Source organism: Phyllopteryx taeniolatus, chromosome 7, assembly GCF_024500385.1.
Source record: "Phyllopteryx taeniolatus isolate TA_2022b chromosome 7, UOR_Ptae_1.2, whole genome shotgun sequence".
NCBI classification, from domain to species: domain Eukaryota; kingdom Metazoa; phylum Chordata; class Actinopteri; order Syngnathiformes; family Syngnathidae; genus Phyllopteryx; species Phyllopteryx taeniolatus.
Window position 1 is genome coordinate 262,906 of NC_084508.1, and position 25,053 is coordinate 287,958.

The window sequence follows — 25,053 nt, forward strand, 5'->3', positions numbered from 1 at the left end:
CCATACAATTACATGAAAATATTATTAAGCATCCTTCACACTGATCTGTAACTTGGTTAGTATTAACGTGTGTTTTGTGAATGGCCCATATAATAAATGTATTTATTGTTCATATATATATATTTGGATGTATCTATGCATAACTATATACTTACACATATGTACACATTAACTTTAGAACATTTGGATGCACGCTCATTTTTTAATGCATTGTTAAGGTATTGGATCGGGACTCGGTATTGGCAGATCCTTAAAATCAAAGACTCTGACTCGGGTGCAATAAAATGTGATCGGGACATTCCTATTCCAAACGCAAACATTACTCGGCAAGATACGGAACTCCCAGTGACTCTTGATGTTGCATTATTCGTTTGTGTGTGTGCGTGCGTGAATGAGTTGTAGACTTTCCTTTCATTAATTATTGGGTGAGTTGTTGTCATTTTCATGTCTGAAATGACTTGTCTATCTTGTTTTAAAAGTATTATATGATCATTCAGTAAAATAAAAAATTATTTTGTAGAACAAAATATGCATAATTCAAGATGCTTCAAGTAATCAAGTTGTAACTGAATCGGAAATAATCGTGTCAACAGACTCCCACGTTTACTGATTTTTCTTTTTCTTTTGTTAGTTTTTTATTCAAAATAAAATGTGCTGGTATCAGTTCATGCATCTGAGGTTATTATAGATGTACAACCCCAATTCCAATGAAGTTGGGACGTTGTGTTAAACATAAATAAAAACAGAATACAATGATTTGCAAATCATGTTCACCCTATATTTAATCGAATACACTACAAAGAAAATATATTTAATGTTCAAACTGATAATCTTTATTGTTTTTAGCAAATAATCATTAACTTGTGGTAAACATGACCCTGTCCCAGCTCTTTTGGAACGTGTTGCAGCCATAAAATTCTAAGTTAATGATTATTTGCTAAAAACAATCAAGTTTATCAGTTTGAACATTAAATATCTTGTCTTTGTAGTGTATTCAATTAAATATAGGTTGAACATGATTTGCAAATCATTGTATTCTGTTATTATTTATGTTTAACAGAAAGTCCCAACTTAATTGGAATTGGGGTTCTACGTCAGGACCTCTGTCTGTGTAAAAAAGTCTTGATTTAGACTAATAGACCCTTGTTTGTGGAGCATTTGTTCATTTGACTTTGTCAATAACATATCCATCTCTCAACAGGCCAACTTGCTATCCTCCCACCGCAGTTTGGTTTACAAAGTGGAAACCATTGCACTCGGAGACCAACCATGTGACCGTGGTGAACATGTCACACTCTTCCTCTTCAGTGATTGTCTGGAGGTGAAAATTCTAAGTCCTGAGCTTTTGAAATGCATAATTGTTTTATACTGTATGGACCAGCCTATTATTGTTGCATTTCTCAGTCTATCCAATGGTCTCCTTTGGACTTTTCATGGCATTTTTGTGGGGGGGCATTTGTGGCACCCTAAACTAAAAGAAAAATAAATAAAGAATACATTAATAGATTAAAGCCAATTGAGATGCCTGTGATGGAGTCCAACCTAGCAATTTAAGTGCTCACGCTGTTCTGAGCCACATACTGCTCTGATTCGGTGGGGTTTCACTCACTGTAATGCCTATGCCATCTTGTTTTGTTTTCTTGGCACATTTATCACACTCAAATGTTTTGGATTATCAAACCAACTTTAAACTCACATACACTATCCAAAGAAATACAAAATGCTGTTTCTACATGATTTTTTTTTTTATTAAGGGAAACAAATGTGAACAATTCCCCCCCGCCTTGTTAAATCATGAGATATCTGTGATTTTCCACAGTTTTTGGAAAGCTTCGTTCAGTTTCACAGGCCACACCCAGGCCTGATGGATTTGTTCAATGCAGAAATCACTTAAATAGGTCTCACTGGCTTCATTTAAGGTCAGTGTTCACTTCTCAAAGATAAGAAAGACACTGGGCAAAATTGGCATCCATAGGAAAGTTTTGTTTAAAACCACTGCTGACAAATAAAGAACAAATAGGCTAATCTCACATTTGCCATGAAACATCTTGATAATCCTCAACACAAATATTTGGTGGATGAACAAGACAAAAGTTGAACTTTTTGGGAGGTCTGGGGCCTGTTAATCTGCTGTAGAAATAACAAAGGATTTGTCAAAAAGATCATTATGCCAATAATCAAACATGGTGGTGGCAGAGTGATGATCTGTGACTGCTTTACTACTACCGAAACTGGACGACTGTGACAATGAAGTCTGGTAGGTACCAGAAAATCCTGGAGAATATCTGGCCATCAGTTTGTGCCCTGAAGCTCAGGTGCTCTTGGGTTATGCAGCAGGATATTGACCAGAAACATACCAAGTCCACTTCTGAATGGTGAAAGTAAAATAAATGGTTTTAGTGTTACCAATTCCAAGTCTGGCCTTAATTTCCATTGATCTGCTGTAGTATGACTTAAAACTGGAAGTTCATCCTCGAAAACCCTCTAATATGACTGAGTTTAAATAATTCTGTGAAGAAGAACATTCCTCCACAGCGATGCGAAAGACTTATTGCCAGTTATAGCAAATGCTTGATTTCAGTTATTGCTGCCAAGGGCGGCACCAGTTATCAGGTTCCAGGGCAAACAATTTTTTCACGCGGTGGGGGCAATCCTGAGCTGCAGGTAAAGAGTTTTGTGATGGTTGGAGGAGGGGCAGAGTTGTTCGTGGGAAGAGCTGAGGTGAGACGAGCTGCAGCTGTTGGAGTAAGGTCTCGAGAACTGTGAAGAAATGGTGCCATGTTGATTCGGAGTTGGTTTGGGAGCAGTCAAATCTGTTGAGGGGGAAAAAAAGAAGTTTAACTTGTTTGCCCCGTCCTGGTCTTCAACGATTGCTTGTCCATCCCCACTCTTGTCATCTCCTGAGATGTGTTTGACCTCATCCAGTCGATGCTTGTAGTCTTTTTTGCACTTCCTGTTGTACTTGCGCTCCCGTTCTACTCTTTGTAGCTCCTCTTTGTCCCCTGAGATTGTTTTCTTCCTGTTTAGTAGTCTTCAATTCAGGGATCACCCAACGTTTGATGTTGGGAAAACTCTTTACTTCTGTGGATGGCACTGTGTTTTCCACACAGAAGTTAATACAGACCCTTTCCAAAAAAGTAATGTCATGGAAAAGTTTATTTATTTCCATAATTACATTCAAAAAGCTACACTTTCATAGATTACAGATTCAGTGTTCACAATATAAACAATTTCGAGTATTTATTTGTTTATTTTTACATAATTTGGGCTTCCAGTTCATAAAACCCACGAAATCAGGAATTCAAAATATTTGAATACTGTGAAGAAATCGGATTTTGCAATCCATAAATGTCTTAAACTGAGTGTCACACACTAATCATCTACATCAAAGCACCTGCACAGGTTTCCCCAGGTGTCATTAAATTGCTTCATTTTGGTTGCATTGTCTCAGTTGGATTCAATATGGTGAAGATTGCAGACTTGACAACTGGCCAGAAGCCCATCATTGACACCCTCCATAGGATGGGTAAACCACAAAAGTTCATAGCTAAGCAGGCTGGCTGTTCACAGAGTGCTGTCTCGAAGCATGTCAATGGAAGGACAAAATGTGGCAGGAGAAGATGCAGCAGTAAAAGAGATGACCGTGGGCTTCAGTGGATTATCAAACAGCGAATATTCAAGAATCTAGCAGAGATCCAGAAAGAGTGGAATGAGGCAGGAGTCACAGCATCAAAAACCAGTCACCCTAATCCAGGATTGTCACGAGCGGCAATGCCGTAAGGGCAGATCCCAAAAAATAGACTCCAGGTCAGAGGTCCGAACAATTTTAATTAAATGGCAGAGCATGTGATGGCGAGACATACGAAACTAAAGGAACTCACAACCAGAGAGAATCAAAAACAGATAACGCAGGGAGACACGACAAACGGTCCGTGTGGTATAATCGTATTGAGCCTAAATTTGGACAGCGGTCAGAACGGCGGCAAACACGGGGCAAAAACGAGTGAATATTCCGACGCCCACACACTGTCACGGTGCCCCCTAAAAAGGCTGATGATTACAATGCATGACAGGTGTGTCACCGATGTCCACGCCCACCTTCGCTCACCCAGACACTGCAACATAAAGAAAAACAACTTGAAACACAGGGCCATGACAAGGATACGCTCCAGCACGCCCGCAACCTTAGTGAGGATAAGCGGTACGGAAAATGGATGGATGGATGTTCTATGGTCTCTTTTGTGACAATCCACATACTGTATGAAGTCGGGGAGAGTGGCAGAGGGAGAGGGATAATTTAAGTCTTCAGATATGAGGATGTGGGCCTCTAGGTGCCTTGTCTGCAACGGTGATAGGGATGCGTTCACACGCAGTTGCAGAGGGAGGAATGTACACCACCACGACAAAATAAAATTCATGAAATTTGTAGCTGTATATAAACCATTTCCATTTTATAGAATAGCCAACAAAAAATTTTGAAGGTAGATGGACTATAAGGGCAAATTAGTTGGTGCCTTATAACGTTTTTATAATTCTTCATTACAATTATTTAGTTTTTGACCAATAAAGAGCCCTCCTAAATCTGATTCCTCTCAACCTGGTTCCAGTTTAGGTATAGTAAATGCTTGGTAACCAGCTGGGTTGAAAATGCCAACTGATTTTCCCTCACTTCCCCGTGGCTGCACCCATAACAGAATCTCCCTATTTGTCCAATTATATGTTTTTATGCAGATTGCAAGGAAGCGACACAAAGTTACCAATACTTTTAAGAGTCCACTGGGACAAACAAGACCGCCACCTCCACTGAAGCACATCACTTTGATGCCACTGTCACAAATTCGAAGAGTTCTGGACCTGCAGGACACAGAAGGTAAGATGGCATGTACACAAGGCAGAAAGGCTATCTACAAGTATAATGAAGTCAGTGCTAAGGAATGGTGGGTGTTTATTTACCCACCTGTAAATTGTATGGAAGTGTTTATTTGGCGATAGGAGACCTTTCTGTTCAACTGTATTTTTGGAATAAAAAATATTACATCATAAATAATAATTATAAATGTATCGATAGGGACTGCTCAGTTAGCAATGGAGTTCAAATGGGATTAATAATTATTAATTATAATGTCTGTGTGTGAACGTTAATAACTGACGTTATCTGTAATAACTGAGGTAATTACAGTTTTACCTTTATAGAGGTTGTGGTGTATACACTACAATATAGCAGTTCTCAATCAATATTTATCTAACATGACAAAAACTTGAAATACAAACCCTAATTTCAGTAAGTTAAAATGTGTGTAAAATGTAAATAAAAACTGAATGCAACGATTGGTAATCCTTTTCAACCTATGTTTAACAGAATAAAACTCAAACCGATAAACGCTTTTTTTTTTTTTCAAAAATATTCACTCATTTTGAATTTCATGCCTGCAACACGTTCCAAAAAAGTTGGGATAGGGACCACATCATTGTACCACATTGTGCCACACTACCACCCGGACGTGCGAGCTTCTCTGGCTGAGAATTTGCAAGGACACTGGCTAAAATGAAGAGGTGCAATCGAGTTTCCCTGACGTTCTTCAGCTTTAACACCTGCAGACTTTCACTTATGGTGGATCCTAAAGCATGTTGTGTATTGCAAGAAACCGACTACGTTGGTGACCCTTAGAAAATAAATTGAAAATGCATTCGCAGCAATCCCATTGGGCACTTTGGGCAACGTTACCCAAGCAGTAGTTCGCCGTACTTTGAGCACCTCTTGTAATTGTAGAGGCCAAAGGTAACTTGTATTAATCCCGTGATAGCTAAATAAATGTAATATTAAAATATTTATGCAAGTTTTCATTGTCCTCATGTGTGTATACATTTTTTGGGCTGACTCTGTGTATGCACTTTATGCATGTATGTATATCAGAATCAGAATCATCTTTATTTGCCAAGTATGTCCAAAACACACAAGGAATTTGTCTCCGGTAGTTGGAGCCGTTCTAGTACAACAGACAGTCAATTTACAGAACACTTTGGAGACATAAAGACATTGACAAAAAACAACAACAAACAACAATTGTGCAAAAAGATGCAGAGTCCTCAGTTCGAATGGCTAATATCGCAATAGTCCGGTGCAATGACCATTGTGCAAAGGGCACTGAGACTTCAAGGAGTGTATGCGGTTTAAAGTGACGAGTACTGCGATAATCTGGGACAATGGTTGTGCAAATGTTACAGATACTCCTCAATCAGTGTGCAAATGGAGCAGATGCTACTCTGGCATGAGTGGCCACTATTTGCAAATAGTGCAGCATGGCGAGACAACTACAGTGAGTGCACGAGTAATACATAATACAGAAATGTGACAACGAACTCAAGTCAAAAAATTGCCAGCTTGTTGTAATGGAATTGTAAGTTAGCTGTTCAAGAAGTTGATTGCAAGAGGGAAGAAGCTGTTGGAATGTCTACTAGTTCTAGTTTGCATTGATCGGTAGCGCCTACCTGAGGGAAGGAGCTGGAAGAGCTGGTGACCAGGGTGGGGAGGGTCCGAGAGGATTTTGCACGCCCTTGTCTTAGTTCTGGCAGCGTGGCAGCGTAATATATATATATATTAGGGATGTAACCATATTCATGATATCGCAAAATCAGAAGTGTCTCTATCGTTGTGGTCTTGTCTCTGTATAAAATAATAAGCCATTGTGTTTAAAATTTAGTTTTGGGCCGGCTATACGCAGCCACACCGCTTAGCCAGGCTGCTACGGCCAGACCACAGTGCTCCACTTCCTCATTAACATTATAAACGTACACAATTGGACGTGTAACCCATGTGACCATGTGGGTACGTAACAAAATATACACTGATTGGCCGACTAGCCCACGTGACCAAAAGGCTGCGTTGGGGGGGATGCAAAAACAACTCGGTAGCCCGAGTCCCTCCCAAGGCGACAGTGTAGCCACTGTGCCGGTCTGAACGTCGTGTCGCAGTCGATTGGGCTAGAGGTTCTTGTTTGCGCCGGCCTCCATCCTAGCAAATGCTGACCTACAGGCTGGCATCGGCTGCTAGTGGACCTCCACTTTGCGCAGCCGCATCCCGGGAAGCCCTACTAGCCGGCTCTCCGCGGGCCGCCACCACCGTCCCACCTCAAAGAGATGATCCGCGGAATTATTTAAGCATATTGTAGCACTCTTTATAGGTACTAGTAAGTGTTTATCTTAAAGTCTAAAGTCGTGGGTGAAAGAGGATCACACGGAGAAAGAATAACGATTCCGACTTCCTATTACAACATATCCCTCCGCCAGTACATTACAACAGTCCCAAAAATGAAATACTGAAATAGGTCCACTCCATCCAAATACCGATATCAATGTAAAAATAAATAAATATAATTTTTGTCCAATATATTCCAGCCCTAATATCGATAAAAATTAACATTGCATCACCATTTACTCAACATTCACAGATACTGTATTTAAACTAACTTTACGGTCTAACACAAGAAAATTGTCTTATGATAGAATGTTCTGGATTTAAGGTTTTTGCACTTTGAGAAATACTTACAAACTCTGTCTCTCTATCTGGCATTTATCCTTTCTTTCAGAATGTGTGAATGCATTTGCTTTAGTTGTTCGCCCACCGACTGAACAGGAGAACATGTTGTTCAGCTTCCAGTTGGCTGGAGAGGAAACAGAGAAATGTGATTGGCTTCGAACACTTTGTCGACATGTAGCCAACACCATCTGCCGGACTGATGCGGTAACAAACAACACACAAACACACACATGATGTAAAATAGTGTTGTTGTAAAATAGTGTTGCATGTTAGTGCATGGCATTAATGTTCTGCATTATCTTTTATCCAAATCAGTTCTGAAATATTAGCCTTTTCAAGACCTAAGCAGGGTTTTTCCTGGGTTAAATTGAGAGAGCGATGGTACCATTCTGATCATCCAGTTTGGCCGTATTTTGTTCCGAGGCGTTCTTGTTCCGCAGACATCAAAAATTTTCTGGTCTTCGGAGTGGACGAGACATCATGCGCGGTTGCTTAACTTGAAGTATGCAAATGAGTGAGCGAACGTGCTTTTCATTACGTGCTTGGTAAGTACCGCAGCAAGTGTTTGGCTGACATAAGATTTGGACTCTCCCAACCAATCACAATAAAATGTATTAATGATGTCATCACATTTTCCTCCATGTTAAAAAAAACAACTAAAAAAAACGAGTTCCGCGGCTGTGGCTGGCTGGCTAGTGTGGCTAACACGCTGCTCCTCTAAAAGTCACTAATCATCGCCTCCATAGCCGCAAATAAGCAGCACCCTGACAAGTATCGTTATTACGGAAGGAGGACAAGGAGTAATTAGCAAGCAAAGACAGCTAAGCCATGCTAAACCGGCGCTAAGCTATCGAGTAGTAGTAGTCACAAAACACAGGAATAAGTGATTGGTGCAAGTGCAAAGGTTTCACAAAAGTCTCGCTGAAACCACATTTGTTTACAGCAAAGAGTAACCACCTATGAAAAGCAAGTTAATAAGTGTGTATCTCTAGAGAAAAAAATAAATACAGTCACACACAGTACAGTCCAAAAACTGGAACTGAATTAAGTGAATCTACTGCATATGTCAGCCAAGAGGACAAGCCTCAAAAGATTTCAAGAATATCATAAAAATATTTGTTATCAGCAATGTTAATTTGTTTGCATAATAGAGTGCTGTTTTTTTTTTTTTTTTTTTTAACATCTTTAACTGTGTGGAGTTTGTATGTTCTTTCCGTGCCTGCGTGGGTTTTCTGTGGGTACTGGGGTCCGTAGGTGTCAATGTGAGTGTGAATAGTTGTTTGTTTATATGTACCCTGCACTTGGCCGGCGACCAGTGAAGGGTGTACCCGAAGTCATCTGTGATAGGCGCCAGCCCACCCGTGACCCTAATGAAGATATGTGGTACGGAAAATGGATGGATGGATGTTTTTGAGTAGTATTTGTACAAGACAACATTCTGTGCGTCCGTATTTTTTTTTACAAATTCACCAATACAAATTAATACATAGTACACTTTTACATCACTAGACATACATCCTGTAAGTACATGTATTTACCTTAATGATCATGTGTAAACATGTGCAAAGGCATTATTTTAACATATATACATGCTCACACATGTACGCCCTAAACCCACATACCCACAACCACCATGTACAGTGCCATGAAAAAGTATTGGACCCTTCTCCAATTTTTATATTTTTGCATAGTTTCCCCATTTTTTTTAAGATCATCAAACAAATATAAATATCAGACAAATATAAACCAAGTGACCTTAAAATGCCGTTTTAAATGATTTCATATATTAAGGGACAAAAATATTTGTTACCTGGCCCTGTGTGATAATTACCCTCGCTGTTAAATCATGAATTAAACGTGACACAAGCGCCTTTTTTTTTCCGTGTTAGCTATTAGCCGAGGCAATTGCACATACTGTTAGCTAGCTATGCTCAAACCCTGAAAATAAAAAATCTTCCCTTCTGAGAGTCTTCTGGCGTGGTCACTTTAGTCACGTCACGCAGAGAAAGACAGAAGAGTAAGGGGCGGGATAAAAAGTCTGACTTAACAGCGAGAGCGTGGACAGGGGCTTTAAGCTGCTGTGGCCCCAAGAGAGTGCCTAGTTGTAAGTCAAATTTGACAGCCAGCGTGTGGACTGAGGATTTTAGAGCACCTCATTGTCAGCCCTTGAGTGTGCGTACAGAACGACTGAAGAGGGAGGAGCGGGGACATATTTTCAAAGTCTGACTTGACAGCAGCGTGTGGACTGGGACTTTGAGCTAGTGTGCCCGCTTTAGAGTGCCTCGTTGTTGGCCGTGATTACGCACACATCACGCAGAGAAAGACGGAAGAGCAAGGAGGCGGCTGGTGTGAGAGAGTGTGCCTTGTAAGTCAGTTTTGACAGCCAGCGTGTGGACTGAGGATCTTAGAGCGCCTCATTGTCAGCCCTTGAGTGTGCGCACAGAAAGACTGAAGAGCGAGGAGGGGGTAAATTTTTTTCAAAGTCCAACTTGACATCCAGCATGTGTACTGGGGCTTTGAGCTGGTGGGGCCGCTTCACTGTGCCTTGTTGTCAGCCGTGAGTGCGACAAAGTCATAAAGGTTTGACAACATCTAGTGTGTGGACAGGTGTTTTGCGCCGCCTGTGGCTGCTTTAAAGATCCTGGTTGTCGAACCGTGGAAAACCCCTTGCAACGACCCGGTTGTACATAGTATATTCCAGCCACCAGAGACTATAAGCGGATATATTTTTGCAGCTCAAACATGTACAGTAGTTACGTGTAGGCATAAGATGCTAGATGATGTTGCATTCATTTTTCCAGGATTAGTAGTGGTATTTGAATGACAGTTAAACTGGGTGTTGTTGCAGCGCATTCAGCAGACACCCCCACAGTGTCTGAGAGCATAGAGTAGAGGTCGGCAACATTTGGCACAGCTGGGACTCTGTGGTATAAACACTGGCACGCTGGGTGTTAAGTAGCCTTTTCACACGGCACTTGGCAACACGCAAGCCACTGACAACTTTCCCATTCATTGTGTATGTGCTGAGTGGACGGCAACGCGGTTTGCCGTGTTACGGCGCGGCAATGCAGATGGCGGCTGACGCTTTGCGGCACGCCATCGAATAGAAACATTTTCTATTCTGTCGCGACGACGGCAGAAAGCTCCTCCAGTGTGAGAGAGGCTGGCGGCGTGATCGCTGAGTGCATGACTTGAATAAGTGATCCAGTTTGCGAGTCAAAATTCACATTTTGCGCCTCAAAAGTCATTGAAAAGCAAAACTGCGGTCAGTTTTGCCACAGAGATTGTCCCGAAGACAGAAGCAGGGCAGGGTTTCCCACATATACATTTATTTGTGGCGTGCTGCCACAATTTAATTTTGGCCACCGCAAATAAATTCTGGCTTTTGCTGCGCGAAAATGGTGCCACGATGTGCTCCCTTTGTGTGTCTGCTAATGATCCATACCACCAATTTCCTTTCTGGTAGGATATGATTTTCTAGTATCAGTGGCATCGACATTTCAGACAGTATCGATCCTTCCCCGTGTCAGTGACGTGTGCTCCAGCCGGCATAATGGCATCTCGTCACAGCACACTCGGTGCTGTTTTTGTTTGTATTTTCGCTAGGAAAGGCCACTCCATGTTGGGCAAAGCCTACATACAGTCTTCAGGACCTTTCAAGTTTATGCTGCATTCACATCGAACGCACAATTTGGCTTCGCCTCCCGCCCCTTTCTTGAGTTTGATCGCAGGAGTAAAAAGTACACATTTAATGCGCATTTTCTTCATTTGTGGCATAAACACGGAAAAGGGGAGAGGCTTCTCTTCTGGGAGGCGAAGACATTTCCTCCTGCCAAACGCGAGCAGCAATGGACAACGATTTGACCTGTATTGTGGCTCTGTACTCGTTGCGGAAGTCCAAACGTCTTCAGAATTCCAAACTCCATCCAGAAGCGCACGCAGCTTGGTGAATTTCGTCACTTTCTCCAGGAGCTGCTTCTAGATGACTGCAGCTTCCAGTGCTACATGAGGCTAACCTGTGCCCACTTTGACAACATGTAGGCTCGAATCGGTCCCAGGACTTCCCTGCAAACTAATAAACTACAGGCGTTCCATCTCAGCTGCGGAGCACCTGTCCATTTGTCTCCGGTGAGTGGAGGTTTCGTGTCATTGTTGTCATTGTCATTGTTGGTGTGTCAAAATAAATTCATATTAACTATATCTACTGAGTCACAGGAGATAACCTACCAAAGGTTTACTACAGCGCTAACAAATGTGTCAAAAATCATATTGAAATAACTACATCATGCTGCCAAATTGTACAAAGGAATGGCTTGATAAAAGGAATGGCATGAATGGAGGTCAGATTGATCAGATTATCTGCTCAATACAATAGGGGGGAAAAAAATACAATAAAATAGTACGACCACTAGCAGCACGTTTTATGTATTTGTTTGATGTACTGTATCAATGTATTTATGATGGTGGTCATGATGTAGTTTTTCAACATAATTTTGACTAAATTACAAGACTGTATACTTTTCTTTTTTTCCCCTGAATCCTATCTGACATGAGAAGACTCACCTCTTCCAGTTTTGGGTCATTGGGATTTACAGAACTATTTATATTTGCTAAATACTGGAATAATGAGGATATGAGTTTTTTTTTAATTATTATTATTTTCGATAAATATATAAAATAGACAATACAGTCATGGTCCAGTTTCCAGTGTTTTTAGCCATGACTGCATGTGATTATCATCATTATGTTTTTACGTATCTAGACTACTGCAGGATCTTAAGTACAACTCTATTAAATTTAACGTTTTATGTGCTGCAGATACTTTGCCACAGGGGACTCATTCAGGACCATCGCAAGCAGTTTCTGTGTTGGGGTCTCCAGGATATTCCCTGATGTGGCCACAGCGATTTGGGACTGTCTCGTGGATGACTTCATGGCTGTGTCCACCACAGAGGAGTGGAGAAAAATTGCTGAGAGTTTTGAGGAGCAGCATTGTGTCTGCTTTTATATTTTATCCATGATCTATTGTATTTAACTGATTGTATTATTTTATGAGGCAATAAAGCATGACTTTTGAAATAGCTACACTGTATGGACCATAATTAGCAGGTAACCAAACAAAACTGTTTGTACGCGGTTGTGAAATACTGAAATAAACCCGACATCATGACATAAGGTAAGGCACAAAATGTTGTTTACATATTTAATAACTGTATTTTTGTCTGACAAATGTAAAAGACAAATTAGTAAAATAAAATGGATTTATTCTAACAAACTTTAACTAAACATCCATCTCGACCCTAATAACGAAACAAAAAAAAAAGTATAAAAGCCTGAATCCTTCCTGGAAAAGATTGCCACCCGGACATTATTGGTCCAAATTTAGAGTAAATGTGCTCTGTTCATACATTAATGAAATTGAAATTTTAAATATTCCTTCTGCTCTCGTGGCAATCTTTTCAAGGAAGGAATCATGCTTGTCATGAACAGTGTATCCTCACAGTGGGGGCTGGGGTGGAGGAACATTTGGACACTCCTTCAGGAGACATAGAAGATGCTAAAATTCTTCCCCACCTTTTACATTTCCTCTTTCCTGTAAGAAATGGAAACATTTTGTGATACAAAGCAGTTTATAAAGTTTATATTTGTTAATTATATCAATAATGCATTTTATTTTGGACGCCTTTTATGTCACTTATGGTCACCTACACTGGGTTAAAACAATATAAAATTAATATATTAGCACTAAAATACAGCAAAACAGTACACAAGATTAAATAATAGATTAGTTAAAACCCAACCAGTTCTAATGAATAACTTAAAATATAAATATTGAAACCAGAGCCAAGACAACAACAACAAAACGCCCGGACCAAAAAAAAAAAAAGACAAGTTTGGAAGACAGCACTAGTCCTCCTAACGCTGGAATTCAGCATTAAAACAAAGTCTTCGTTGCTTTATGACGTAGGCTAAATGTTTGTCCAGCCTCCTTCCAACCCTTACCCCACCGTGTTTTCAAGAGCACATCTCAAACATTTTGGCATTCAAACTTTTTGAAAGAAAAACAAGTGGGGGAAAAAATTCATTTGTCGGATATGTGGCTATTGTATTAATGTTTTCTGATACAGAAATGTAAAATATGTTAACCAGGGCTGCTAATTTCTATCTGACAATATTTGTCACAGCAGGAACGGTGAAGACCTCAAATGTTCAACAATGACCTATGCATTCACACATGCACATTTTTTGTTTACGCGTACTACTCTGCTTAAGATACATTCTGGGGATATTAAACAACGTGGTCTACGCCAGGCAGCTAACATTACATCATATTTACACTTTAGCACCGTTTTCAATAATATATACTACTATGTAGCAGCACACACATACTACTCGAAATATCTCATAAAGCCGGTTACTTACTAATCCAACAGCTGCAAGGCGACATCCTTGTCAGCTTTCAGCTAAAGATTTTACTTCAGTGTTTTCCACCACGGAAAAGCGACACCAAGACAAATCCGTCCATGTTAGTCTAAAACGTCGGACACTTTCCTTCTTTGTTAATAAGCCTTCAGCCGAACGACGAGCAGGCCTTTTTGTGGTAGGATCCACTTCTGCACCATGTCTCGGACATTTATTGGGGTTCTCCTCCAACATATTGCTTCAATTGCTTTCTCCTTTTTCTATGGCTTGGTCAATTTGCACACTGTCCATACGGTATATGGGCCTGCCCGTTCGTAGGTAGAATACGTAATCTCGGCTACATCATTTTAGAGCGCTACCAAGTGATCCAGCGTGGGACTGTATAGGAAAGTCACTAAATCAGAATCAGAATCATCTTTATTTGCCAAGTATGTCCAAGAAACACACAAGGAATTTGTTTCCGGGAGTTGGAGCCGCTCTAGTACGACAACAGACAGTCAATTTACAGAACACTTTGCAGACAGAAAGACATTGACAAAAAAAAAAAAACAGTCACTGAGCAGTAAAGGGTTGCTAGTTATCGGGTAATCTTTTAAATATTTTTTTTTTTTGGACAACTGTGCAAAAAGATGCAGAGTCCTCCAGCACTTAGAGTAGTTCAAATGACTAATATTGCAATAGTCCGGTGCAATGACCATTGTGCAAAGGGCGCTGAGACTTCAAGGAGTGTATGCGGTTTAAAGTGACGAGTAGTGCGATAATCTGGGACAATGTTGGTTGTGCAAATGTTACAGATACTCCTGAATCAGTGTGCAAATGGAGCAGATGCTACTCTGGCATGAGTGGCCAGTATATGCAATAGTACAGCATGGCGAGACAACTACAGTGAGTGCACGAGTAATACATAATTGGCCCCACAGAAATGTGACAACGAACTCAAGTCAAAAAATTGCCAGCATGTTGTAATGGAATTGTAGGTCAGGTGTTTAAGAAGTTGATCGCAAGAGGGAAGAAGTTGTTGGAATGTCTACTAGTTCTAGTTTGCATTGATCGGTAGCGCCTACCTGAGGGAAGGAGCTGGAAGAGCTGGTGACCGGGGTGCGGAGGGTCCGAGAGGATTTTGCACGCCCTTGTCTTAGTTCTGGCAGCGTGCAAGTCCTCAATGGTGGGTAGGGGGGTACCGACAATCCTTACAGCAGTTTTGATTGTCCGTTGCAGTCGGATTTTGTCCTTTTTTGTAGCAGCACCAAACCAGACTGTGATGGAAGAACACAGGACTGATTCGATGACCGCTGTGTAGAACTGTCTCAGCAGCTCCGGTGGCAGGCCGTGCTTTCTCAGAAGCCGCAGGAAGTACATCCTCTGCTGGGCCTTTTTGAGGACGGAGTTGATTTTGGTCGCCCACTTCAGGTCCTGAGAGACTGTAATTCTCAGGAACCTGAAGGTCTCGACGGTTGACACAAGGCAGCTGGACAACGTGAGGGGCAGCTGTGGCGAAGGATGCCTCCTGAAGTCCACGATCATCTCTACAGTCTTGAAATATAAGTAAATAAATATCGGAAAGTATAGCAAGATGTTTTAGAAGCTGATAGGCTTAATCAGCATTCTGTCATCTAGTCTGGTAGTGGCTTGAGTGAAAAATACTTTTCTTTTTTTTTTTCTTTTTTACAAAAAATAGTGGTGGATTATAGCTTTAAGTCTCATGTCCACAATTGATATAAGACAGTGTCAGCATCTCACTTCACTTCATACTTCCACGGGACTCATAGTGTGTGTGTGTGTGTGTGTGTGTGTGTGTATACATTTTATGGTTCAACATATTTGCAGTAGGAAAGAAAATCCTTCCCCCATCTCTGTTCTTCTTTGACAGTTGTAGTAGTCGTGGTGTATTATAGCAATTGCAGTTGAAATTAACACCCAACTAGTTAAACGTTGGTCAGATAATGGCCGCCTCGAAATTTTAAATGGAGGTAAAAACCCTGACAGGACAGAAAAGCAATGGCTCTGTGGCAATGATGTTATGGCATCGCTTCAAGCTACTTGTTGTTTGGTCTTAATTTCTCATAATTACCTTCAATGAATGCATCGGGCTTTCTCTGCACAGATAAGCCAAAGGATGAGTTTGTTTTGTTTTGCTAATTTACTACTCATTATTTGTTAAATCTACAATGTTATTTATTTATCCATCCATCCATTTTCTGAGCCGCTTCTCCTCACTAGGGTCGCGGGCGTGCTGAAACCTATCCCAGCTATCTTCGGGCAGGAGGCGGGGTACACCCTGAACTGGTTGCCAGCCAATCGCAGGGTACATACAAACAAATAACCATTCGCACTCACATTCACACCTACGGGCAATTTAGAGTCTCCAATTCATGCATGTTTTTGGGATGTGGGAGGAAACCGGAGTGCCCGGACAAAGCCCACGCAGGCACGGGGAGAACATGCAAACTCCACACAGGCGGGGCCGGGATTTGAACCCCAGTCCTCAGAACTGTGAGGCTGACGCTCTAACCAGTCGTCCACCGTGCCGCCTGTTATTTATTTATTTATTTTTTAATCTTATCAACAGGCTGAACTTATTCACTGTACAGACCCAGATTCACTACAGGTCAGTACTAAAGACATGGACAGCACCCTCAGCAAAGCCTCAAGAGCCATCAAGAAGACATCCAAAAAGGTAAAAGTAATGATTTTTAAAATGTAAGGTCTTTTAACTAGTTTGTATGCATTGGATACATATAAAATTGTACTCTGGGCTGCTATTAAGGTTGGGCGACATGGCCTTAAAGGTGCCGTATTTTACCAAACCAACTTTTTCCAGTTTTTGGGGTGTGATAGTGGCTCAGTAAACATGTAAAATATGAGTTAAAATCGTACACGCATTCCTGAGTTTGAGACGTTTTTTTCTGCCGAGAGGCCTGAAATCAGGTCATTCAAATTTCTCAAGCTTATCTACGGCACAAGCGAAGATCTCCGCCTACCTCTCCGCTCCCGAGCTAGCGCAGTCAACAAAACAAAGATGTGTGCTCTGACAATTGGGACACGGATGCCACTAATCTGAGGAAAGAGGGGTCTTAGCCTCTTATGGGTGGATCCAAAACTGGGTCAAACAGATGTAGCTGTCAGAGGGAAATTGACACTTTTATACTAAGTCCATGTTAAAGAGTCACTCTATGGAGGTCTAACTAGCCAAAATATGGCACTTTGAAAACAAAGTTTTCCATCTTTTTCCCCAAAAATCCAATTTCCAATTTTAATTGACACCAGCTCGCTCCAGTCTTCACACAGATCTTCAATAGATCTATAGTCCATCCATCCATACATTTTCTAACGCTTATCCGAGGTCGAGTCGCGGGGGCAGCAGCTTTAGCAGGGACGCCGAGACTTCCCTCTCCCCAGCCACTTCATCCAGCTCTTCCGGCGGGATCCCGAGGCGTTCCCAGGCCAGCCGAAGGATGTAGTCTCTCCAGCGTGTCTTGGGTCATCCCCGGGGTCTCCGGTGGGACGTGCCCGGAACACCTCACCAGGGAGGCGTCCGGGAGGCATACGAATCAGATGGCATATAAATCAGATGCCCCAGCCACCTCATCTGGCTCCTCTCGATGTGGAGCAGCGGCTCTACTCTGAGATCCTCCCGGATGACCGAGCTTCTCACCCAATCTCTCAGGGAGAGCCCGGGCACCCTGGGGAGGATACTCATTTCGGCCGCTTGTATCCGGGATCTTGTTCTTTCGGTCACGACCCACAGCTCGTGACCATAGGGGAGGGTAAGAACGTAGATCGACTTTCGGCTTAGCCCATGGTCTCACATTTGGAGGTGCTGATTCTCATCCCAGCCATTTCACACTCAGCTGCGAACTGCTCCAGTGAGAGTTGGAGATCACGGCTTGATGAAGCCAACAGAACATCAAAAAGCAGAGATGCAATACTGAGGCTACCAAACCGATCCCCCTCTACGCCTCGGCTGTGCCTTGAAATTCTGTCCATAAAAGTTATGAACAGAATCGGTGATAAAGGGCAGCTCTGGCAGACTCCAACCCTCACCGGAAACGAGCCCGACTTACTGCCGGATATGTCGACCAAACTCTGACTCCGGTCGTACAGGCCCGTATCAGGGGGTTCGGTACCCCATACTCCATACTCCCGAAGCACCCCCCACAGGACCCCCAGAGGGACACTGTCGAACACCTTCTCCAAGTCCACAAAACACATGGAGACTGGTTGGGCAAATTGCCAAGGGTGTAGAGCTGGTCCACTGTTCCACGGCCAGGACGAAAACCATACTGCTCCTCCTGAATGTGAGATTCGACTTTCCGACGGACCCTCCTCTCCAGCACCCTTGATTAGACCTTACCAGGGAGGCTGAGGAGTGTGATCCCCCTGTATTTGGGACACACCCTCCGGCCCCCCTTCTTAAAAAGGGGGACCACCACCCCAGTCTGCCAATCCATAGCCACTGTCCCCAATGTCCACGCGATGTTGCAGAGGCGTGTCACCCAGGACAGCCCCACATCATCTAGAGCCTTTAGGAACTCTGGGCAACTCTCATCCACCCCCGGGTCCTTGCCACCAAGGAGCTTTTTAACCACCTCGGTGACCTCAACCCCAGAGATAGGAGAGCCCGCCTCAGAGAACCCAGACTCTGCTTCCTCATGGTAAGGCGTGTCCGTGGAATTGAGGAGGTCTTCGAAGTATTCTCCCCACCAGCTCACAACGTCCCGAGTCGAGGTCAGCAGCGCCCCATCCCCACTATACACAGTGTTGATGGTGCACTGCTTCCCCTTCCTGAGACGCCGGATGGTGGAGCAGAATTTCCTCGAAGCCATCCGTAAGTCTTTCTCCATGGAGTCACCGAACTCCTCTCATACCCGAGTTTTTGCTTCAGCGAACACGAAAGCTGCATTCCGCTTGGCCAGCTTGTACCCATCAGCTGCCTCTGGAGTCCCACATGCCAAAAAGGCCCGATAGGACTCCTTTTTCAACTTGAAGGCATCCCTCACCAACGGGTTCAGGGATTGCCGCCACGACAGGCACCAACCACCTTACGGCCACTGCTCCGGTCGGCCGCCTCAGCAATGGAGGCGCGGAACATGGTCCACTTGGACCCGATGTGCCCCGCCTACCCCGGAACATGAGCAAAGTTCTGTCGGAGGTGGGAGTTGAAACTCCTTCTGACGGGATTCTGCCAGACGTTCCCAGCAGACCCTCACAATACGTTTGGGCCTGCCACATCGGGCCGGCATCTTCCCCCACCATCGGTGCCAACTCACCACCAGGTGGTGATCAGTTGACAGCTCCGCCCCTCTCTTTACCCGAGTGTCCAAGACATGCGGCCGCAAGGCCGATGACACGACCACAAAGTTGATCATCGAACTGCGACCTAGGGTGTCCTGGTGCCAAGTGCAGGTGTGGACACCCTTATGCTTGAACATGGTGTTCGTTATGGACAATCCATGACGAGCACAGAAGTCCAATAACAGAACACCGCTCGGGTTCTGATCGGGGGGGCCGTTCCTCCCAATCACGCCCTTCCAGGTCTCACTGTCATTGCCCACGTGAGCATTGAAGTCCCCCAGCAGAACGATGGAGTCCCCAGCGGGAGCTCTCCAGCACCCCCTCCAAGGACTCCAAAAAGTGTGGGTACTCTGAACTGCTGTTTGGTGCATAGGCAGAAACAACAATCAGAACCCGTCCCCTCAGCCGAAGGCGTCTCGTCCACCGGGGTGAACAGGCGCCGAGCCGGGGGGCAATAAGTATACCCACACCTGCTCGGCGCCTCTCACCGTGGGCAACTCCAGAGTGGAAGAGAGTCCAACCCCTCTCGAGAGGACTGGTACCAGAGCCCAAGCTGTGTGTGGAGGCGAGTCCGACTATATCTAGTCGGAACTTCTCAACCTTACACACCAGCTTAGGCTCCTTCCCTGCCAGAGAGGTGACATTCCACGTCCCTAGAGCCAGCTTCTGTAGCCGGGGATCGGATCGCCAAGGTCCCCGCCTTCGGCCACCGCCCATCTCACACTGCACCCGACCCCGATGGCCCCTCCCACAGGTGGTGAGCCCATGGGAAGGGGGACCCACGTTACCCTTTGGGGCTGTGCCTGGCCGGGCCACATGGGTGCAGGCCCGGCCTCCAGGCGCTCGCCTTCGAGCCCCACCACCAGGCCTGGCTCCAGTGGGGGGCACCGGTGACCCGCGTCCGGGCAAGGGAAAACGAAGTCCATTGTTTGTCGTCATCATTAGGGGTCTTTGAGCCGTGCTTTGTCTGGTCCTTCACCTAGGACCTGTTTGTCATGGGTCACCCTGCCAGATGCATCAAGCCCCAGACAACTTAGCTCCTAGGATCACAGGGACACACAAACCCCTCCACCACAACAAGGTGATGGCTCAAGTAGGGGGAAAACTCATTGCCAAAACCGAAAATGAGGACACCAAAGCCGATAACCGAAACACCAAAAGAAATTAATATGCCAATTATTAGTGAAATTTAATTTATGGCTACGACTGCAGAGCTTCCAACCTATAGAAACAATGTGTCTGAATTTCCATGTTTTTAAAATTATGTCAGGAACATTACCAAGGCAAAGTTATTGCACTATATTACTGTATGTAATAGGATAAAAAGAATTCTGTATACTGTTCAAACCACATAATCATCACGCTATCATATAATCATTAATAAATAATGGCTTCAATATTTTTTTATGTATTTATTACATCAACCTTGGAATGATGGAGGCAGTTGCAGCCTAAATCAAAGTATGAGATTTTAACGTGCCATCATCAAAAATGAGTCAATGGATTAATTACCCTTTACCGATTTTCATTTCAACTATCGAAGAAGCTTTGACGTCGTCATGATCTGTCACAATATTTAAATTGTTGGCGCAGCAGATATACCAAAAAACAGCTTTAACTGTTATTTTATGTGTTCTAGGTGACAAGAGCATTTTCGTTCACAAAGACGCCAAAGCGTGTGATCCAGAGGGCATTTATCTCCAGCAGTACCCCAGATGATAAAAAACAGCGATTGAGCTCTGAAAACCACAGCACCTCGACACTGACTGTAAGTCTTTCTGTTTATTTGGTGAACTGGTGATAAATTGATTATAAAAAGGTGTGCACATAAGTGGTCTGCGGGTGGGCATGCAAACAGAAAATATTAAAAGTGCACCAGATTCAACTGTGTCACTGGTGTGCATTTTGTACCAGGCATTTTGGGTTTTCCTTTTTTGGAGCGGCTCAAGTCGTGGCTGTGTTGTTCGCGACCGATGTGTTCAAATGAACAAATCTTTTGAAGGAATGTACTGAATGGAATCACTTTATGAACTGATTTGATCCTTTCTCAGCCACACGAGAAACCCGTCGCAGATGGTGCAACTTGTGGGGAGGCAATTGCGGCTGAGCTCAGATGGGCTGCCAAAGAGGCAGCGTTCTTTGTGGGCGTCTGTCTCGCTGTTTAGCAGCTGCAACGACCCATCAAAATACATGACTTAAAGTACTCCGGTGTAGTGCTGGAAATCCAGCTTATGATTTATTTATTTTTTCTCTCTTGCCGTATGTTTGTGTGTGTTTAAAAAAAGAAACAAAAACAACAACGCTCACGTTATGCGAGCTATTGTGGCAGATAGAGGTGTCCGTACACTATAAAAACGTCTACCATTCGGTTTGTAATTCTCTGGTTAGCATATATTTCCTCCTCACCGCTATTAAAGTTAGTTTTCCCTCTGAGGTGCAGGCGGACAGCAGCACCAGCTTTCACATGCGGGGAGCGGAGCAACCACGAGCCTCGCAATCAATCGGTAAAGAGAAGCCTGCAGGCTGGAAGAGGCTGTCAATGGGCAGCCCACAGTGGCCAGCCAGGTTGCCACTCGGCGTCAATATGTCACTGTGAGAAACGTTTGAGATGTAGTGCAGCTAGTGGGCTAGATAGCTGCTTTCTTAATCAAAGTACAAGCAAGTGATCCACCATGCTGTCATAGTTTGTGGGCTGGCCGTTGCTGGCGTAATACAGTGGGGGTGGTCCAAGGCAAACTCAATCAAATCGGGCCTTTCACATCCACGTGAACTCAGGTACTGGACTTCAGTTTTGACAAAGGGTGAGTCACTGTATGTCATTTTGGTTTTTTCCTGCTTTTTAAATCTATTACAATTATTTGACAGCTTAAGTTACTGTACATAACCGTTTTTATGTTATGCCCGTCCAGTAAATATTTATCACCCAAAATTGTCAATATGTTGATTATCAACTGAAAAGTGTGAGTAAATTATATTTCCTGTGCTCAATAAAGTCCTTAAAGTCCATTTGTATAAAAATATAAATATCCAGACCATTTTTTCATCAGATGTTTATCTGTTAATAAAGTAGTTAGTTATATGATATTAAATCGAATCATAAACTGATAACCTGTATGCAGTAATCCCCCCCTCCATCGGCAGGATTAGATTCCACTCCACCTCTGCAATCAGTGAAATCTGTGAACTAGAAATACCCTACTTAAATACACCCTAGGCATGGTTTTGTTGTACTTACGGCACTTTTTCAAAGGCCTATAAACACACCTAAAACTATATATAGTGGGGCAAAAAGGTATTTGGTCAGCCACCAATTGTGCAAGTTCTCCCACTTAAAAAGATGAGCGAGACCTGTAATTTTCATCGTAAATATACCTCATCTATGAGAGACAAAATGAGAAAAAGAATTCTAGAAAATCACATTGTCTGCTTTGTAAAGAATTTATTAGCAAATTATAGTGGAAAATAAGTGTTTGGTCAATAACAAAAGTTCATCACAGTACTTTGTTGTATTCCCTTTCTTGACAATGACAGAGGTAAAAAGTTTTCTGTAAGTCTTTACAAGGTTTTCACCCACTGTTGCTGATATTTTGGCCCGTTCCTCCATGCAGATATCCTGTAGAGCAGTAATGTTTTGGGGGTGTCACTGGGCAACATAGACTGTCAACTCCCTCCAAAGATTTTTTATGGGGTTGAGATCTGGAGACTGGCTAGGCCACTCCAGGACCTTGAAATGCTTCTTACGATGCTACTCCTTCCTTGCCTGGGCGGTGTGTTTGGGATCATTGTCATGTTGAAAAACCCAGCTACGTTTCATCTTCAATGCCCCTGCTGATGGAAGGTTTTCACTCAAAATCTCACAATTCATGGCCCCATTCATTCTTTCCTTTACACGTCCTGTTCCCTTTTTCAGAAAAACAACCCCAAAGCATGATGTCCCCCCCCATGCTTCACAGTAGGTATGGTGTTCTTTGGATGCAATTCAGCATTCTTTCTCCTCCAAACACGACAAGTTAAGTTTTTACCAAAAAGTTCTATTTTGGTTTCATCTGACTATATGACATTCTCCCAATCCTCTTCTGGATCATCCAAATGCTCTCAAGCAATCTTCAGACGGGCCTGGACATGTACTGGCTTAAGCAGGGGGACACGTCTGGCACTACAGGATTTGAGTCCCTGGCGGTATAGTGTGTTACTGATGGTAACCTTTGTTACTTTGGTCCCAGCTCTCTGTGGGTCATTCACTAAGTCCCCCCGTGTGGTCCTGGGATTTTTGCTCACCATTCTTGTGATCATTTCGACCCCACGGGGTGATCACAGATCGAGGGAGATTATCAGTGGTCTTGTATGTCTTCCAATTTCTAATAATTGCTCCCACAGTTGATTTCTTCACACCAAGCTGCTTACCGATTACAGATTCAATCTTTCCAGGCTGGTGCAGGTCTACCCCAGGTTTCTCGCTCGCCCTCGCACAGTGCAGAAACTTTTTTGCTCAATCTGCTTGCTTTGCTTATGTTTAAATTTTTTCTTGCTGATAAGCTTGTTTTTCTTCTTAAAAAAAAAAAAAAAAAAAAAAAAAAAAAAAGTTTGAAGCAGCGACTCCTAGATATTTTTAAACCTGTGGGCCTGTAGGTTTTTTTGTAGCTACAGTTCTTGCTATGTTCCGATGTTTTCTGATACCCACTCACCATTACGTGAACGTGGCCTGCTAATTAGCACAAGCCTGCTATTAGCAACATGACCAGCGATCAAGATGCCTCCCTTTTACACTGAGGACTATCACGGACTGCTGCAGGTCCTGGAAATGAAAATCCACCGTCTTGAAGTGTATGTGGATGTAAATAGACAGTCGGGGAATGAAACCACTCTTCCGATGTCTCAAAATGGTGAGCAGAAGTGTGCTAACAGACAGCCAGTTACCTCAACAAAGGACGGATGTGGACTGTAGAAACGGTAATGGACCATCCAGCAGTTCTCCCTGGAATTTACTGGGCGCAAACCCCAAATGTATGGGACAACATCTAAAAGGGGAGGACATAACACCAGCAGATTACCGAGGAATCCGGCTGGCCTGCATTGCGGGCTGCTTCCTACCCCGAGTGAGCGGCTGTGGGTGATGGAGCTGCCAAGGATGTGAAACGTTTTTGTAGTGAGAACACCAAAGTACTGTGTTTTACCAATGACATGGTGTCTGATATCTTTAAAAAAATAATAATAATCCTGGAGGTCACTAATCAGCACCCAACTGTGAAATATGTCATTATACACAGAGGGGCCTGGATGTTCTCAAGCAGCAATCAGAGGTACTGAAGCAAGATTTCATTGATCTCCTAACAAAAGTGCAATGTTTGGATGCTGAGGTTTTTATTAGAGGACCTCTCCCACTTGTACGATTGGAGATGAACATTTCTCTAGGCTCAGTCAATTAAATAAGTGACTCAAAGAGGTGTGAACTGCACTATCCGTGAGTTTCATTGATAATTTCTGCATTTTTTGGAAGTGCAGACATCTTTACAAGGCAGACGGTTTCTGTGTAAATTGACAAGGGGTTAAGTTATTGGCTGCCAGCATTTTCTACTGTGTACATCATTCAGCGGCCCAAAAAGAAAGCACTGGCCTTGGTGACACGGCTAAAGGACAAAAAGATGCAGTTGTTCCCAAACAATCGGAGGAACAGGAGATAAGGCGACACGAGGCGCAGACGGACGGATTCATCAGCGTCATCCAAACAATCAGGAGCGAATGACAAATGAGATGAGCATGTTGAATCTCCACCACCCCAACCTGCTCCATTGGAGCAA

The 25,053-nt window shown here is 43.3% G+C and overlaps 1 protein-coding gene across 4 annotated transcripts in view; it reads left to right on the forward strand.

Annotated features, from left to right (window-relative positions):
• The window catches only part of ect2 (epithelial cell transforming 2), a 242,668-nt gene that overhangs the window by 189,367 nt on the left and 28,248 nt on the right, over nucleotides 1-25,053 (forward strand). For 3 of the 4 annotated variants that reach the window (XM_061779804.1, XM_061779806.1, XM_061779807.1), the window contains 5 exons: nucleotides 1,202-1,321; nucleotides 4,732-4,870; nucleotides 7,587-7,741; nucleotides 16,530-16,637; nucleotides 20,895-21,023. In XM_061779804.1, coding sequence (XP_061635788.1) covers nucleotides 1,202-1,321; nucleotides 4,732-4,870; nucleotides 7,587-7,741; nucleotides 16,530-16,637; nucleotides 20,895-21,023 — 651 coding nt within the window. Of the gene's footprint in view, nucleotides 1-1,201; nucleotides 1,322-4,731; nucleotides 4,871-7,586; nucleotides 7,742-11,578; nucleotides 11,666-12,355; nucleotides 12,592-16,529; nucleotides 16,638-20,894; nucleotides 21,024-25,053 lie in introns of those variants that run through there. The other variant, XM_061779805.1, reaches the window with a different exon arrangement.